The 16,979-nt window shown below is 38.2% G+C and overlaps 1 protein-coding gene across 5 annotated transcripts in view; it reads right to left on the bottom strand.

Annotated features, from left to right (window-relative positions):
- The window catches only part of LOC105936124 (serine/threonine-protein phosphatase 2B catalytic subunit alpha isoform), a 138,682-nt gene that overhangs the window by 10,441 nt on the left and 111,262 nt on the right, over positions 1-16,979 (bottom strand). For 3 of the 5 annotated variants that reach the window (XR_004932550.1, XM_036146577.1, XM_036146580.1), the window contains exons 9-12: positions 14,082-14,207; positions 9,058-9,129; positions 6,118-6,144; positions 1,832-1,916 (exon numbers count right to left, since the gene is read on the bottom strand). Coding sequence is in view for 4 of the 5 variants with exons in the window: in XM_036146577.1 (XP_036002470.1) it covers positions 1,832-1,916; positions 6,118-6,144; positions 9,058-9,129; positions 14,082-14,207 (310 nt within the window). In the remaining variant the exon portion in view is untranslated. The remainder of the gene's footprint in view (positions 1-1,831; positions 1,917-6,117; positions 6,145-9,057; positions 9,130-14,081; positions 14,208-16,979) is intronic. The other 2 variants (XM_036146579.1, XM_036146581.1) reach the window with 1 other exon arrangement.

Genomic DNA, 16,979 nt, shown 5'->3' with positions numbered 1-16,979 from the left:
GATGGAAGGATACATGTACAGATGGCTTCATAGATGAATAGATGGATGGATGCATGGATGGAATGATAGAAGGTCACAGGCAGAGAAAAGGGCAGAAGAAAGGAAAGAAAGGTAAAAATAATGCCCTGCGTATGTCCTGCGTGCCCCAAAGCGCTTTACGCTACATTCAGTCCTTCACACATTCATACTTGAATGGAAGGACAGAAGGAAGGAAGTAAACATACAAGGAGGAGGGGGAAAAGGAGGGCACAGGGAAGGAAGGAATGACAAAAGGAGGAAAGGAACCAAAGAAGTAAAGACAGAAGGAAGCTCACAAAATTTAGACAGAGGAGGGAGTAAACTCTTGAAATACGATAATTTTCCCACATCCTCTCAATTCCCCCTTTTCACCCTTATCCAAACCAGGAGTTTACAGAAATCCTATTCCATACTTTTCCAGCAACCCTGATTTCTCAGGGATTTGGGATGTTTTCACTGAGGCCTGGAAGTTTTCTTTGGAAGAAAACGCCTCGGTTGTGCAGCTGCGCCCCTTAACCGGATGGCTTCAGCTACCTGATGCAAATCAATAAAACGTTGGAAAGATCGCAGCGGGACAGCTCAGCTTCCTTTAAGGTTAATTACATTCACTGTAACTGATGCCGGCTGTGAACTCCAGAAAACTGGATGCTGAAACTGAGTAAATTTAACAGGGTTCCTACAGCATAAGGCAAGTTAAATTCAAGACTTTTTAAGACTTTTTAATGCCACTTGAAATAAAAAGTTAAGACCAACTTCACTATAAACAAGATAAACCTGGTTGCGACAACTTCACCCAAATGTTTATTTTAACATAAACCATTACTTTCTGGCTCAGTAGATATGTTTAAAATTTTGAAAAACATCCCATATAGGAAGAAAGCTAAAACACACACAAATTACAGATATATTTTTAACAACTACTGAACTGAATTCACAAACTTTGTTTTGTTCCCTACTAAAATAAACTATAAATCAGTTTTAAAAACCACAACATAACCAGTGCCAACTCTTTTACGCAGCTATGGTCTGGCCGCAACAGTTTTTATTGGTTCCACTATCGGGACGGAACCAATAATGGTTACATTGAGCCGTTCAGTAAATTTAAAAAAATATATAATTGTGTCAATTATTTTACTGTTTGGTAAGGATTACAAAAATAAAATCCTATTTATGACCTGGTAACAATTTTAAGACCTAAGAAAGACTGATTTAAGACATTTTAATGCCAATTAAGGCCTTAGTTTTATATTACAGAATTCAATGCCTTTTAAGACTTTTTAAGGATCCGCAGGAACCCTGTTTAAAAAAGAGCTGCCGACTGTGCTCTAAGAACTAAACATTGATCCAACTAAGTCAAGAAGGAGCGAAGCCCTTCCTTTCCTGATTAGCTGCAGAAGCGCCGACATCTAAAAGTGTCGCAGGGTTGCCGGTTCGGCCCCGGGGTTGTAAGTTCAGGGTAAACAGAGCAGCGACAGATTTACAGCAGGAAAACTCTGCCTCCACTTATTTTCCTTCCTCTTTCTGGCTTATTTTGATTAGAAGGAGGATAAATAAAATGCAGTCACACTTCCCAGGTAGAGGCTTGTTTTTAACGCTTTAATTCAGTGGAAAAAAAGGAGGAGAAAACTAATGAATGAACTAAAACTGAAAAGATATGTATGGTAGTTATGCATAAATAGTTATAGAAATGTGAAAAACAAAAGCTGGTTTGCATGAAGAAAGTTCAGAAAATAAGCATGTTGTGAAGTGTTGGCCCCTTGTAATTTGGTTAATATTATAAATAAGTTATAAATATATGTGCATGTTTGCATACCTGAGCACAGAGAATACCCGGGCCATCTTCCCAATGGCGCGGATCTTGTTGCGGATGACTTCCTTACGGGCAGAAGCTGTGGCACCTAAAGGAAACATTTAGAAATAACAACTATGTTACACGACCAACAGCTGCTATGTAGATAGTTAAATCCAGTGCAACCCCCCCCCCCCCCCCCCCCGCTTGAAACCAGATCTATTTATGTATATTTTCCCTCCAAAGCATTCAGACTTGGATTCCTCTAAAGTGTTTTTTATCAGTCGGTTTTTCAAAGCTTTCCTGCGGACCGACTCCCTGCCCAGCGGCGTGTACTGAAGATGTTATCTATCCTCTGGGGGGACAGAAACTGACTGAAAGAAGCAGCGAAACCCTGATTGACCGGCAAAAATTATACATCTAACATCAGTTTCTGATAATCAAGGCCTTTAAGGATAGATTTGACATGTTTTTTTCTTATCAGGAAGGAATGATTACACAACAAGGTGGATTTTGTCAAAAACCACACAGTCAAAATTATACCTAGAGGTTTAAATATATTTAACATACCCCCCACTAACATTTGGGTAAATGCCACATTGTGAGCTGCACCGCATTCACGTGCTTTTGTAGACGTCAAAGAGATCCAGGCATATTTCTGACTGCATATTGAACCACTCTGCTTATCAGAAGACGTAAAGTTAGTTTAAAATGACACAGAACCAGCTTCCAAACAGAGCCAGGCTGAGGCCAGGTCAAGTCAGATGTGCGTTTGGTGTCATTTCCCTGTCAAAACGCTCAAATGTTTAAAGGCTTCTAACCATCCAAACTCAAACTATCACAGTCAGGAGAAAGAAACTTGATCAGGATGTCTAGGGAGAAACTCAGGACCCAACAAAGCTCAAGCTGGTGATGAATTGGGAGACACTGGAGCAACCGTAAAGGGGACCTATGAAAAATCCACTTTTTTAGCCCTTAAATACATCTTGTTGTGCACTTGCCGTCTCTAGGAGTGCAGAAAATCTGAATGTAGTCTGTCCAGGAGCTGCGTAGATTTCTTAATGTCCTGTTTGGGTCGTATTTATCAGCCTGTTCAGTTTTCTCTGTTTTCTATTACGTTACAAACCAAATATGTCGCAGCATGTGTTGCAGAGCTGCTAAACAAGGTCTTGGGAATCCGCCATTTTTATTTTTTCTACAATTTTGTAGTCCAAGCTCAAGGAAGCTACAAGTGGATAGGTGAAAATGTTTGGTGTGTGGGTGTATTGACCCACATAATTCATCTGACTACAAAAATGGCCAAACGGGGAGGAGTGGAACCTGGAGGGGAGCGTCCATTGTGCCTACATAGCTCTTAAAGGGACAGTACCACAACGAGTTGCTCTCAGACGCACCTCAGAACAGGAGTAAAAAGGGGGAACGTGGGGGTAAATTAACGAGGGATTCAGAGCAAAGCGTTGCAGTTCCACTTTATATCGACCACAACTGAATGATTTGAGTGGCAAATGGAAGCATGGTATGTCCCCTTTAAAGAAAGAAGCTGACACCTTCAAACTGGACAGAAATCTGCAGCTGCCTATGTGGTCTATCCAAACGCCTTCTGGAGAAACGCTCTGCAAAAACGGATCTAAAAATAAGTAAAATGTTCTTAATGTTAGTGTATTTGTTCTTGATTTGAGCAGGTAAATAAGATTATCTGCCAATGGAATGAGTATTTTGACCCCTAAATAAGATAATTAGACATCCTGCACTTGAAATAAGATGGAGATGAGTTGTTCTTATTTTAAGTGCAAAAATCTTATTCCTTTGGCAAATCTTATTCATCTGCTCAAATCAAGGACAAATACACTAATTTTAAGAACATTTTACTTATTTTTAGTTCAGTTTTTGCAATGTAACGGTCAGACGAGGAAAGGATTGAGCCATTTGGTCCTGGAAAGAAGTGCGAAGCTTGAAGGAGTCAAGGTGAAACTTTCAAACGTTATTCACCAACTTTCACGCACGGCGGTGGTAGCATCATGTCGAAGGTCTGGCTAACATTATGCTAGCGCAGTGGCTACCACTTCACTATGCTTGGCTGAATGGATTTTATTACTTATGGTAGGTATCTGGATGGGTTACACCTGATTATTGTTTCTGGAGTCTGTGGTTGAGGCGCAACCTGCTCAGAGACATTCAACCAAAGCTTAGCGGGGGTGTATGTATATATCTGGACCTGAACATTTAATCCACCACAGGATCAAAATGTAACTAAACTGCTCAGGTCTTAATAATCTTTATAATGTATGCTTTATAGTCAGTCCAACATGAAATATAAGTAATTAAAGACGCAAATAAAAAACCCAAATCTCTTATAGCGCTAATACACTGCAAAAAGGGAACTAAAAATAAGCAAAACCTTCTTGAAATTAGTGTATTTTTCCTTGATTAGAGCAGGTAGATAAGACTATTTGCCAATGGAATGAGATTTTTGCACCTAAATAGGAACAATTCATCTCTAAAATAACATAATTAGACATCCTGTACTTGAAATAAGACGATGGAGATGAATTGTTCCTATTTTAAGTGCAAAAATCTCATTCCATTGGCAAATAGTCTTATCTACCTTCTGTAATCAAGAAAAAATACACTCATTTCAAGAAAGTTTTGCTTATTTTTAGTTCTGTTTTTGCAGTGTATCAGCTAACTTTTTCACTGGTTCTGTAATTACCTGGCAGAACCGGGCCGGTACCATCGGATAGTACAGATCTAGAGCACGTCTTGTTGGACTATTAGTTTTAACACATTTAAAAACCGCAATGCTGTTATTTTAAAGTCCAGAAAATCAGATCAAACCAAAACCGTAACCCCGCCAACACACCAAAACCAATCACACATCACAACACCTGAGCATTTCTCAGCACTGGGTGCAACCATGCCACCCGCCCGTGTTACGTCTCTCCTAGTCGGACGTATTCCCCAGATATACGTGTTAGTGTGCCCCCCGACTGTGAAAACAGCCCCGTCTGTGTGCAAACATGTCTGTTCAGCATGTTTAGACGACCCCATGCTCTGTGGATCTTCCTGCGCCGTGTTTTTTGGGCTCCGACGTGTCCGAGACTGGAAAAATATTTATTTGTCTGACCCCTAAAACAACAGTTTTAAAAAAGACCCCAGAGAGTCTGCTTGGAAAATTTAAAAGAGCGACGGAGTATAGGAGCGGTGTAGATCTGGATATGACAGGTAGGATTGATCATTTTAAACCTTAAACGTTTCACTGGACGTCTTTTTTTTTTTTTTTACCTTCAGCAAGGAGGTTAATTTTAACTGTGACACTTCTGCTACTCTGATGAGGTTCACCACAGAGATTCAGGACAGATGTTAGAGCAGGGGTGTCAAACTCATTTTGGTTGAGGGGCCGCATTCAGCTTTATCTGATCTCAAGAGTGCCACACGAGTAAACTCATTGCAAGATTAAATAGAACTAATAAATGTGGACTTGTTGATTTTTATATTAAGTTAATTTCACTTTTACACAATATATTATGAATAACCTCAGCGTTTTTAAGAAAAGTATGTACAATTTCAACAATACTTTTACTCAGTTAAATATTTACTTGTGCATTATGCATAAGAACAATGTTGAAAAACATTTATTCACATTTTTTGGAACTTAAAAACACTGTCCTACATGACAAAATACATCAAACAGATAAAAATTAAGAAATTATTTAAATTTTTCAACACCTGAAGCTTAATCTGCTAATTAAAACACAGCGCCCCTCGTGGACAACATAGGGACTGCATATTTTCAATTAAGCGAAGTACATGTTTTTTTTCAATAATTGTTTTATCATTCTCTTCCTTTTATCTCCTCTTTCTTTCACCTTTTCTTTTTTCTTCTTGTTCTTCCTTTCCTCTCCTACTTTCCCATTGTAGTGTCCATATCATTTGAGATATTCCCCGCATGAATCATAATAAAACTATTCACATTCATAAATCAAGCGGAGCACTATGGCAAAAGCAGTACTGCTCCGCTTGTGAAAGTCAAATCTGATCAGCTCTTTTTAGCATTAAGACAAAAATTCTTATTGCCACATTGCCAGACAGGACACCGGAGGGGAAAAAAAAGAATATATATACATTTTTTTATAATGATAATGCATTAAGCCACAGGGCCGGACTAAAATGTTCGGCGGGCCGGATTCGGCCCGCGAGCCGTATGTTTGACACCCCTGTGTTAGAAGGTGTTTTAAAGAGTGATGTTAGTATAAAAACAGCAAAGGCGGGAGTCTCAGCTGATGCTGCATACACACACCGGTGTTTTGTACCTTTCTTGGGGGGATATATTAGCTGTCCTTCTCATGAAACAACCCCCAGCAGAGAAGACAAAGAGAGAGGACAGAGAGGTCAGTGGATGGCCGCAGAACGAAAGATGAGCAGAGGGCGAAGGAAGAGATGAGAAAAAAAAAAAAAAGCACAACAAATGAAAAGGAAAAGTGATGCCTTGAGCACAAAACTCTGCAAAACATGAAAGGAAACAAAGAAATTAGATGAGTAGAAACCAAAGTAGTGACAATATTCCAGCGTGAAACAGAAAGAGAGAGAGAGAGAGGCAGAGAAGACAGCGGGAGCGGCGAGAAAATGTAGAGAGGATGGAGAAGATGGAAATCATGGAAACAATCAGAGATTATGAGGGCACTAGCAACGTGGTGGGGAGCGAGGAAGCAAAAATAATAATTCAACATTTCAAAGGGCAACACTGAAAAAAATGACAAAGAAATAAGAGTGGAAACTTTAAAAAGTGAAGAAAAAGAAATGAGAGTCGATGAAACAGATGTTAGAGGTCGGCGCTGACTGACCAGGATCTCCTCTGCTGGTATTTTGAAACCACTAAAATTTACCGCAGTTTACGAAATATTGTGATAATAACAATTATGGTTATAATTAGAGGTTTAGATAAAAACCTGATCAGGGCATTTCCTCTTACCCGGGGCTCACACTGACTACCGTTACGGTCCAGATCTAGTTCTGGTTTACAGCAAACCCCGACTTACTTAGCGGCCAGCTGCGGCTCCAGATGCGGAAACGGCGCTCGTCAGAACAGAAGTTCACGTGGTCCTTCCTGTTACTATCCCTCATAAATTATTAAAAAATAGCCGTAGTTTTTGTTTTCTAGGGCAAAACCTGCTATACGTGCATTTAAATATCCCGCTTCATCCTCCAAAAGCCCCTCTGTTTCCTCTTGTTTCTGTGTCGCCGTTTTGTTTACACTAGTCAGGCTAGCGTAAGTTGTGGTGGTGATTTTATTCTGAAATTCACCCGAACTTTATCCTGTCTAGATCCCGATGTTTCCTGTTTGGACACATTGATTTTTAATGATTCGGGTTCCTTGTGGCGCCGGAACCGTATTCAGTGTGAGCCCATCGTTACTGATGGTCCTGCGCTTCTAGGGCCTACAGCATGAACCTGTTCACACTTTGTCACAACCTAAAATTACGTCCATTTTCTGGGATTTTATGCGTTATGGGCCCAACACATTAGAAGCACATAATCATAAAGTGGATGGAGAAAATAAACACAGTTTTTATGAGTATTTTACAGTGAAAAAGCTGAAAAATGTGGAGTACATCTTTGTGTCTTCACCAGCTTTGGTCATCTAGACTCTGCAGGGGTTCCCAAAGTGGGGGTCGCTAGATTAGATATCAAATGTATTTCTTTAATCGTGGAAAAAAGTTCTTCTTGAATTTATATAACTTTGACATCACAGTTTTTTTTTCTTGCAAATACGTGAAATTCAATTCAAATCAATTAAATTTTATTTATATAGCGCCAATTCATGAAACATGTCATCTCGAGGCACTTTACAAAGTCAAATCAATCATAATATACAGATTGGTCAAAAATGTCCTATATAAGGGAACCAGTTGATTGCATCAAAGTCCCGACAAGCAGCATTCACTCCTCAAAAGTTTTTTTTTTTGTGAAAATGTACTCCCATATTTAATAATTTATTTTGTTTAATCTACGATGGCACTAATCCAAATTATTTTTCTAGAAATTATGAGAATAAAGTTAGAATATTGTGTAGAAGAATAGATAATGCAAAAATAAAGTCATAATATTATGAGAACACCATTTTTTGCACAATCATTTCAAAGTTCTGATTCTAATGATAATTTGATTCCGATGTGCTCAAAATATTTACTACTTTCTTATTTGTAAAACCAATACCAAAATATAACTTTACAAGATGCTCAACGTTCCTTATTTTAACAAAAGGGGGTAAGAATGTGTTTTATTGTTGGAATTCTCATAAAATTACGCCCAAAAGGGGGTCGCTAAGTCTCTGGCACTGATTTTCCAGATGTCACAGGCTGACAGGTTTGGGAACCCCTGATCTAGGGAGCATCTGTGGAAAGAGATTTTCATGCTTTGGAAGAGATTCCCAATCAGATCAAGGTCTGGCCTTTGACTAGGCCATTCTGAAACATGAACATGCTTTCATCCAAGTAATTTTACTGTAGCCACGGCTGCATGTCTTGTCCTGCTGGATGCGGTTTGATCGCTGATTTTTCTCTAACAAACCTCCGGGGCCTTTACAGAAACATTATACCGAGGTAACGTTACCGCACAGGTGGACTTTAGGTGACTTCTTAAGGCAACTGGTTGCCCTGGGTTTTATTTAGGGGCATAATAGTAAATTCCCTTTACAATAACACACTGTTTTGTTTTAATCTGTCACATAAATCTCTGTAAAACACATTAAAGTTTTCGATTTTAACGTGACAAAAAAGGTGGAAAATGTCAAGAATGTAAATATCCGTTTGTTGGACAATGAAAATAGTTCCTTGTCTGCTTTAGTCGAACATTTTTCACCCGTAGGTTGTAAGGAATGCGACTCTGACGTGGCAACGTCCAAACACCGGGGAACCAAAGAGTCTAACTGTGTGAGAAGGAGGAAGCGGAGGAGAAGGAGTGGTGAGATAATTTCCTGTTTGCCAATAAAGGGTCGAAGCAGGCACAGGAAAACTGGAAAAAAAAATGGGCTTGGAGATAAACCAAAACCTGCTACTCTGACATGGTGGCATAAATAAGCATAAAACCCTACAGCAGAACATGAGCAAGTATAAAGCTGTCAAAATGCAGCCAAATACTTTTAACTGTAAGGTCTAAAACCTGGGAGAGAAGAGGATGTTTTAGAGATAAGAGATAAGTGGGAGAACGTCTCCCCCTGGTGGATTTAAAGCGAAAGCGTCTGCTGCACTCACCGTCCAGCTCCTCGTCAGTCGTCAGCTCGTCGTTGGAACAGATGCTCAACACATTGACGAGCATCTCGGTCACTGAAGGAAACAAAAACAGGTTTTAAAAACAAAAAAACAGACTTTTCTTAACAATAGTCTTTAATGAAGTCCATGTTTTTTTAAATCTACCTGCTAGTATTTAAAAGGAGATTTCACAGCTACAGTCAGGTTCAGGGGTTTTGTCATAAACAGCATTTTAGATTATTGTGCAGAGAGACTGAGGTGCACATTGATTAGCGGACGAAAAACTTTATTATTATAAAGTCAAGTACTTTATAATAAAACTCAAGATTCTCCCCTGATGATCTGACAGGAACTTCAACTGCAAGTTTCATTAAAATAAACCTTTAAGGGATTGCAGACCAATTTATTATAATGCTGTGAAATAGTACTCGCACTAACCAAGATAACCCAAGTTAGTAGTACATGCCAGTATACACATCAATTTAGTGCATTATTGTAATCTATTTTCAATAACATATATATACACACACACACACACATATACACATATATATACACACACACACACACACATATACATATATATATATATATATATATATATACATACATAATATATACATAATATATATATATATATATATATATATATATATATATACATATATATATATATATATACATAATATATACATAATATATATATATATATATATATATATATATATATATAATATATATACATAAATACATAATATATATACATATATATATATATATATATATATACACACACAGACACACACATATATATATACATACACATATACATACACATATATATATATATATATATATATATATATATATATATATATATATACACATATACATATATACATATATATATGTGTGTGTGTGTATAGTTGTATAGATAGTTATATTGTTATATTCTATAACAATTGCTTATTAATAAATTGAATATTTATTATAATAAAGTTAATTACGTGTATGGTATATTTATATGATATAGATTGGTGCAGTTTAATGACTGTATATTCAAGTCATTGTTTATTAAAAGTACTACATATAGAGAGACATATATTATTGCAGTAAATTAAGTGTGACAAAGGGGTAGGAGTAAATACGAACCGTATTTTTCAGACTATAAGGCGCACTTAATATCCTTAATTTTTCTCAAAAATTGATGGTGCTCCTTATAATGGTATATATACGATTTTCTGTGGTATAATGTGGTCAAAAATCTTTTAAAATGTATAAGTATGACTTTGATTAGCAACGAAGCCGCTCTGCTCAGTGGACATTCGGAGCATTATGATTAACCCTTATTTTGTTGGTTAGATTTCACTAACCACACCCAGTCCTAATTACACCCACAGATATACATACTCCTGAAATAGATCCTGCAAGGCCCCAATGTATAGAAGTTTAAGAACAGATGAGAAGCAAAGTCAGGAAATTATTTTCTATATTCTGGCACAAATATCACTAAATTCTGGCTCCCATAGCTGATCTTATTCTGAGCTGCTTTGATCGTTCTTCTTCTGTGGTCGCATTGTAGCCCCATTTCGGATGGGAATTAAACACAATTTTTGAGGTTTCTAAACATTCAAGAGATACATTACTGCTCAAAAGTTTGGGGTCACTTAGAAATGTCCTTTTTTATTTAATATAAAAGCACCATTTTCTTTAATTGACCCTGAATTAATCAGAAATACAGTCTAAACGTTGTAAATGAGGTATTCTGTCTATAATGGACACCAGACACAAGTTTACAGCTGGAAGGCAAAGGGTCTGGAAGGTAATTTCTGCAAATGGAGGATTAATTGACGAAAGCAAAGACGGAAGGATAAAAATAAAGAATTTCTAACATTGTCAGTATCTTGACTATATGTTCTTTATCTTATTAACAAAATGTGAGTTTTTCCCCATAAAACATGACATATTTGAGGTGACCCTAAACCAGTGTACATGACCTCCAATTTCTTTATTATGAGGAAAATGGCTAAAAGAAGAAATTCTGGTGAAAATATAATAATTTAGAAGAGTATAATTAAAAACTTGTTTAACGGTTTTAAATGGTAAATAGTTAATGCAACAATACATGCTTTCAGGGCAGTAAGTAATTACCTGACTCCGCCAGATAGATTTGCTCCGCATATCCATCTGGAAACCTTCCGTTGAAGTAATTTTGGGAAGGGGCGAAAATACTGGTCAGCTGATTGGCCTATGTTGGTGATAGACGGGCCAAATAAACCAATCAGATTCGTCGTCGCTCTGTTACGAGCGACGACGAAAACACAACCACAAGCCAAGCTACTCTTGCTGCTGCAGGTAAAGGCTCGTTAGCTCAGCAGAGAAATACTCTGTAATTCCGATAAAACTTGCTCGATAGCCACGCTAACGCTAGTTTCATCGGCTGAAGCCGCCATGTTCTTTAGACTGAACTGACGCGCTTCCCGTTGCGTCACACCTCAACCCGCCTCAAAGCCAACGCTGATTGGACGTTCGTTTGGTGAACGGCTCCAAATTTTCTTCAACGGAGGGTAGCCAGACTGATCTGCGAGTGAAACCTTGAAACCTCGCGAGATCAGGATGGTCTCACGAGGCTAAGTAAGTAATCCATCTTTCTCATGCCACCTGGTGGCAAATATAGATAACTGCATTTTTGCTAAAATCAGCGAGGCACCCTGGGGCTGCGTCGCCCATCAGGATTTAGGACTGGAGTGAACCCCAGTGACGAACGTTATCCACCAAACGGAGAAAACATGGAGAAGTGGTCGGCAGAGGAACATCTAAAGCACTGCAGGCCTCAGCTAACAAGACTCAGGGCAAATATGGCCTCCATGGCCAAAAGCACTGCTGGCTAACCTGCAGACAAAGACCCGTCTCTACTAAAAAACATCCCCATGAGTTCTGCAGCTTGTGCAGAACTCAGAACAAATTTTAAGCTTTTGTTATGTGTGTTTAAATGTGTGAACAACCCTGCTCCACCATATTTATGTGAGCTGATTCAGCCTTACTGCCCAGCCCGACCCCTTAGATCAGCCGATCAGCTGCTGCTGACGGTCCCTAAAACTAGGCTGACGCTCAGAGGTGACGCTGCTCCTAAATTATGGAATAACTTTCTATTGAGTATCTGAAACGCCTAATCTTCTGCTGTTTTTAAATCTCTTTTAGAAACACACTTTTATTTCCTGGCTTTTAATACACTATGATCTTGTAGTGTATGGCATTTTAAAACACTCTTACCGTGAACCTCGTTTTTAGCCTTTGATGTTGTGTATGTCTTGTATGTTTTGAACTTTTTTTTACATTTTCTTGTTTTAATGTGCAGTACTTTGGCCACCCCTGCGGTTTTTAAAATGTGCTCTAGAAAAAAAGCTGATTGATTGATTGATTGATTCTCATCATACACTGCAAAAACGGATCTAAAAAATAAGCAAAATGTTCTTAAAATTAGTGTTTTTGTCCTAGATTTGAGCAGGTAAATAATATTATCTGCCAATGGAATGAGTATTTTGACCCCTAAAATAAGATAATTAGACATCCTGCACTTGAAATAAGATGATGAAGGTGAGTTGTTCCTATTTTAAGGGAAAAAGTTTTTTCCATTGGCAGATCATTTTATTTACCTGCTCAAATCAAGGACAGATACACTCATTTTAAGAAAATATTACTTCTTATTTAGTTCTGTTTTTGCAGTGTAGTCACAGTCAGTGCACTGCAAAAATAGACCTAAAAATAAGATTTTTTTTCTTGAAATTAATGTATATTTCCTTGATTTGAGCAGGTAAATAGGACTATTTGCCAATGGAATAAGATTTTTGCACTTAAAATAGGAACAGTTCATCTCCATCATCTTATTTCAAGTACAATATATCTAATTATCTTATTTTAGGGGTAAAAATACTCATTCCATTGGCAAATAATCTTATTTACCTGCTCAAATAAAGGGCAAATACATTAATTTCAAGAAAATTTTACTCATTTTTAGTTCTCTTTTTGCAGTGTGGGCCTCTAGCAGAAAGGAGTCTAGACTAAATCTGCTTGAGATGCCGCTACATGATAAGATAGTCTTTATTGATCTCACAATGGAGAAATGACCCCCAATATGCCTTAATTAAGTCAAGTCAGCAAAGAAGAAGGGCCCAAAATTCCTCCGCCACAATAGTTCACTAGGAAGTAGGACGAAAAAAAAAAAAAGGAAAAAAAAATCAGTTTTCCAACCCCGGTCAGTTTCATTGTTGGTATTTTTCGTACAGATAAAAAAAAAAAAAATGGCAACAAATTATTGGCCAGTTTGTACTTCATACTAGGGGTGTGCAAAATAATCGTCATGACGATGCATCGCGATTCTAATATTCGCGGTCCAATGCATCGATTCTTGACACCAAGAATCAATTATTAATTTAAAAAATTAATAAAAGGTAAAAACAAGAGCCGCGAGTGCCGCAAGCACTGATTAAACAAACAACACTCGACTGCAAGCTAGCCCCAATTTCTACACGCGCAAACATTTGAATGTTTTCATTTCATTGGTTTAAAGGACCACTAAGGGCATGTAAACGGCACTGATTATCCTTATTTTGTTATTTTAAGTTTTATAAATCCTAAGCACTTTTTGTCAGTGTGTCCACTCCAGCAATAGTAATATTTGTGTCCAGTTACAGTAATGTTTATTTTCACGGCAATACCTCCAAAAGTTATTTCAATAAATACAGCTATGTATGAATTCAGTTGCTTTCAGTTACAGTATGTATCAATTGAAGACACTATCCAGATCATACACAGCCAGTCAGCTACTGGTGTACAGTGTTCAGTGAAAATATCACAATGCATTGCGATGCATCGCAATAATTCAAGTATCGTGATGCATCGCGATAGAATCGCATCGTGACTTCTTTGGCAATACCCACCACTACTTCATACATACCATGTGCCAACAAAGAAGAGCAGTCACTAAATTTCAGTAATGCCCATTGCTCATGTGTCCCCGCACTCACCTTTCTCACCGACGAACGGCAGAGACCAGGTGAAGACGTCCATGAAGTTGGGCAGCCAGTAAGGATGAGGTGAGCAGTTGAACTGCCGGATGTTCATCACGTTGTTCTCGTATTTCAGCACGGCCGCTGCGGACAGACAGGTCATCCTGTTATCGGTCTACTGGAGTTAAATGGGCAGTAAAAGGTAGCAACCTTCGCATATTTATTAGATTATTGATTTCTTTAAATATTTCAGCAAAAAGTTTTATTAAAGTCAGTGGCAGATCTTTAGGAAATCTTCCCAGCAGCAGGTTGGAAAGATCATTCAGTCGTTGCGAATCTTTTAGGTTTAATTAGAAAACCGTCAGAGTCTCCGCAGACACTTAGTTGGCAGACGAACTGTGAAGCGTCCAAAATCCATCATTCAAAGGAGAGTTTGGCTCAGGCTTTTTGTCAGTCAACTTCCGATAATGTTATTAAGAGTTGCATAACAAAAAAAAAAATGTGAACAAAATAAATAAGAAAATAACAAAAATGCCGGACTTTTCACGCCGTCTTTGTCAATCTCTCACTTTGACAGCAGAAATAAATAAGGTGTAAAAATCGCACTCTGGGGTGTGAAAGTCGAGGTTAGAAAGCTGCACAAAGCGTCAGAATTACAGCAACAAATAACGTTTCCTGCTTATTGAATAAACCCCCCCCAACCCACTAGGTGGGGCTACTGTCATTTCTAAACCGAGAAACATGAATAAAAGCCTATTAGAGTTGGAAAAATGAGCAAAGCTGGTTGTTATTCTTAGAGCTGACATACTGACACCCCCATTCAACTTTTTCCACACTTTCTAAAGTTATTGTTGCAATCTTTCACGCTGTTGGTAAAGTTTAAAGCAGAGTTAGGGCATCCTGCCTGAACATCTCCCAGAGCTGTGTTCACTTCATCTGAAGACGGCTGCAGACCGACCAAGACGTAACCGTCAGCAACCTCTACGGCCCAGAGAGCCTTGGTTTGGGCTCGCGCCTACCAAGTAAAATCTAAATCTGCAAGAAATGCACTGCTGCTCATCAAATATAAAAAGGTAACGATTTCATTTGTAATTATAGGGGGAAAAAAATGACAAAAAAAGAAAAGTTTCTAGTAGAATGGGACCACCTGAGTGTTTTCTACATTAATAAAAGATGAAGAAATTATGAAATTGACTAAATTAATAAATAATGCATATAGTTTGCAGTAGAGGTGCAAAGGTGCACAAACATCACGGTTCGGCATGTGTTCTGGATCGGTACAAATTTGGTATGCTTTGATCACAGACTGCTAAGGAAATTACTTCGGTCAGAAGTTAATAAAAGGGGCCTTTGGTTCTCCACAACCACTATCAAGCTATTTCCTTCTGGATAATCTTCACCTAAACTAGTGCACTCTCACAAACTCCCACAGGTGCTGGGTCCCAGGTATTAAATGTTCACTTATATACAGAAAGCTTATAATTTATTTATTTATTTATGTTCTTTCACTTTCTTTTTTCAGGTATCACATTACACATGTCAGCTTAAATAATAATACATATGATTTAGCAATGGCATCTAGGTGTTATTCGATTGTATCTGTTGCTTTATGTCTGTTGGTTGTGCTGTTCTTTTTGTGTCTCTTTCCAGGTGATGGAGCAGACAGAGGACGTTTTATCATTCTCTCCCTTTTATCTCTTCTTTCTTTCACCTCTTCTCTTTTTTTTCTTGTTCTTCCTTTACTCTCCCATTGTAGTGTCCATATAATTTGAATCTCTCCCTGCAGGAATCACAATAAAGCTATTTACAAGCATAAATCAAGCGGAGCACTATGGCGAAAGCTGTTCGCTCCACTTGTAAAAGCAAAATCTGTCGAGCTCTGGCATTGAAACATCAATTCCTATTGCCACAAAAAAAAAAAAAAAAAAGAAGTTAATAAAAATGTTTTTTATTTCCATCGATGAAGTGTAGAAGCGACTGGAGATTTGATTAAAGTACGATGACGATTAAAGTAGTATGAGCCAGGATATACAACAATCTAAATCCTCTTGAAAAACGGGATTTGCCCATAATAAATAAATACGGAGAATAAATATGTTGAAACGTGATAAAAAGTTCTCTGGTTCTGGATTCATCTGACCAAACCTTTGGGTTTACAGGAGAAACTTTATGCAAGGAGGAAAAATGTGCAAATGCATAACCACAGGAGGATGCTTTTTTTTTAACCAAGATTTTCAAAACAATCCCAGAACAGGTGAACTTGACTTCTGAAGGAAGTTGGTACCATGGCATTTTATTTAAGCATATTAGAGTAAAAGGGGTAGAACACACGGACACTTCCTTCACTTTATCACATAAAATCACAATAAAATGCATTATTTGTGGAGGTAAAGTGTAAATAAAACTGAGCAGGTTGTGTTTTTCCCACGAATTATGCACTGAAAATCTAACTTTTTAATAGTTTAAATCATACAAGCAAGTTAGAGTTTTCTCTAATGCTCATAAAATTGTTAATAAAATGACTCCCCAATTAAACAGCTCCGGTGAGCCTCCTCACTTTGTGGTTATCGTAGTTTCTGTCTGAATTACGACGAGGCAATTACCTCGACGTTCAACACTGACGAGTAATAACAGCAGAAAAACAACCGCTGCTCCCGTCAGCACGATTAAAAAGAAGCCACGCAGCGTCTGTAAATTATTCAACCTGTCCTATTAATCATGTAACAGGATGGTCTCTGGTGGGTGTGCCACAGCGAGGAGGTCGCAGCGAGGGCGTGACAAGGCGGAGCGCCAAAACATCGAGCCCGTTTTCACGCCGTTACCTCACGTTTCCCTTTACGAGCCGGGATCTGCTGATATGTGGAGAAACTGGCCGTGCACGCGAGCTCACACGTGATAAAAGGCGCAGAGCGAGCG

The sequence above is a fragment of the Fundulus heteroclitus genome, chromosome 14 (assembly GCF_011125445.2).
Source record: "Fundulus heteroclitus isolate FHET01 chromosome 14, MU-UCD_Fhet_4.1, whole genome shotgun sequence".
Lineage (NCBI taxonomy): Eukaryota > Metazoa > Chordata > Actinopteri > Cyprinodontiformes > Fundulidae > Fundulus > Fundulus heteroclitus.
This window is presented reverse-complemented; position numbering and strand designations above follow the sequence as displayed.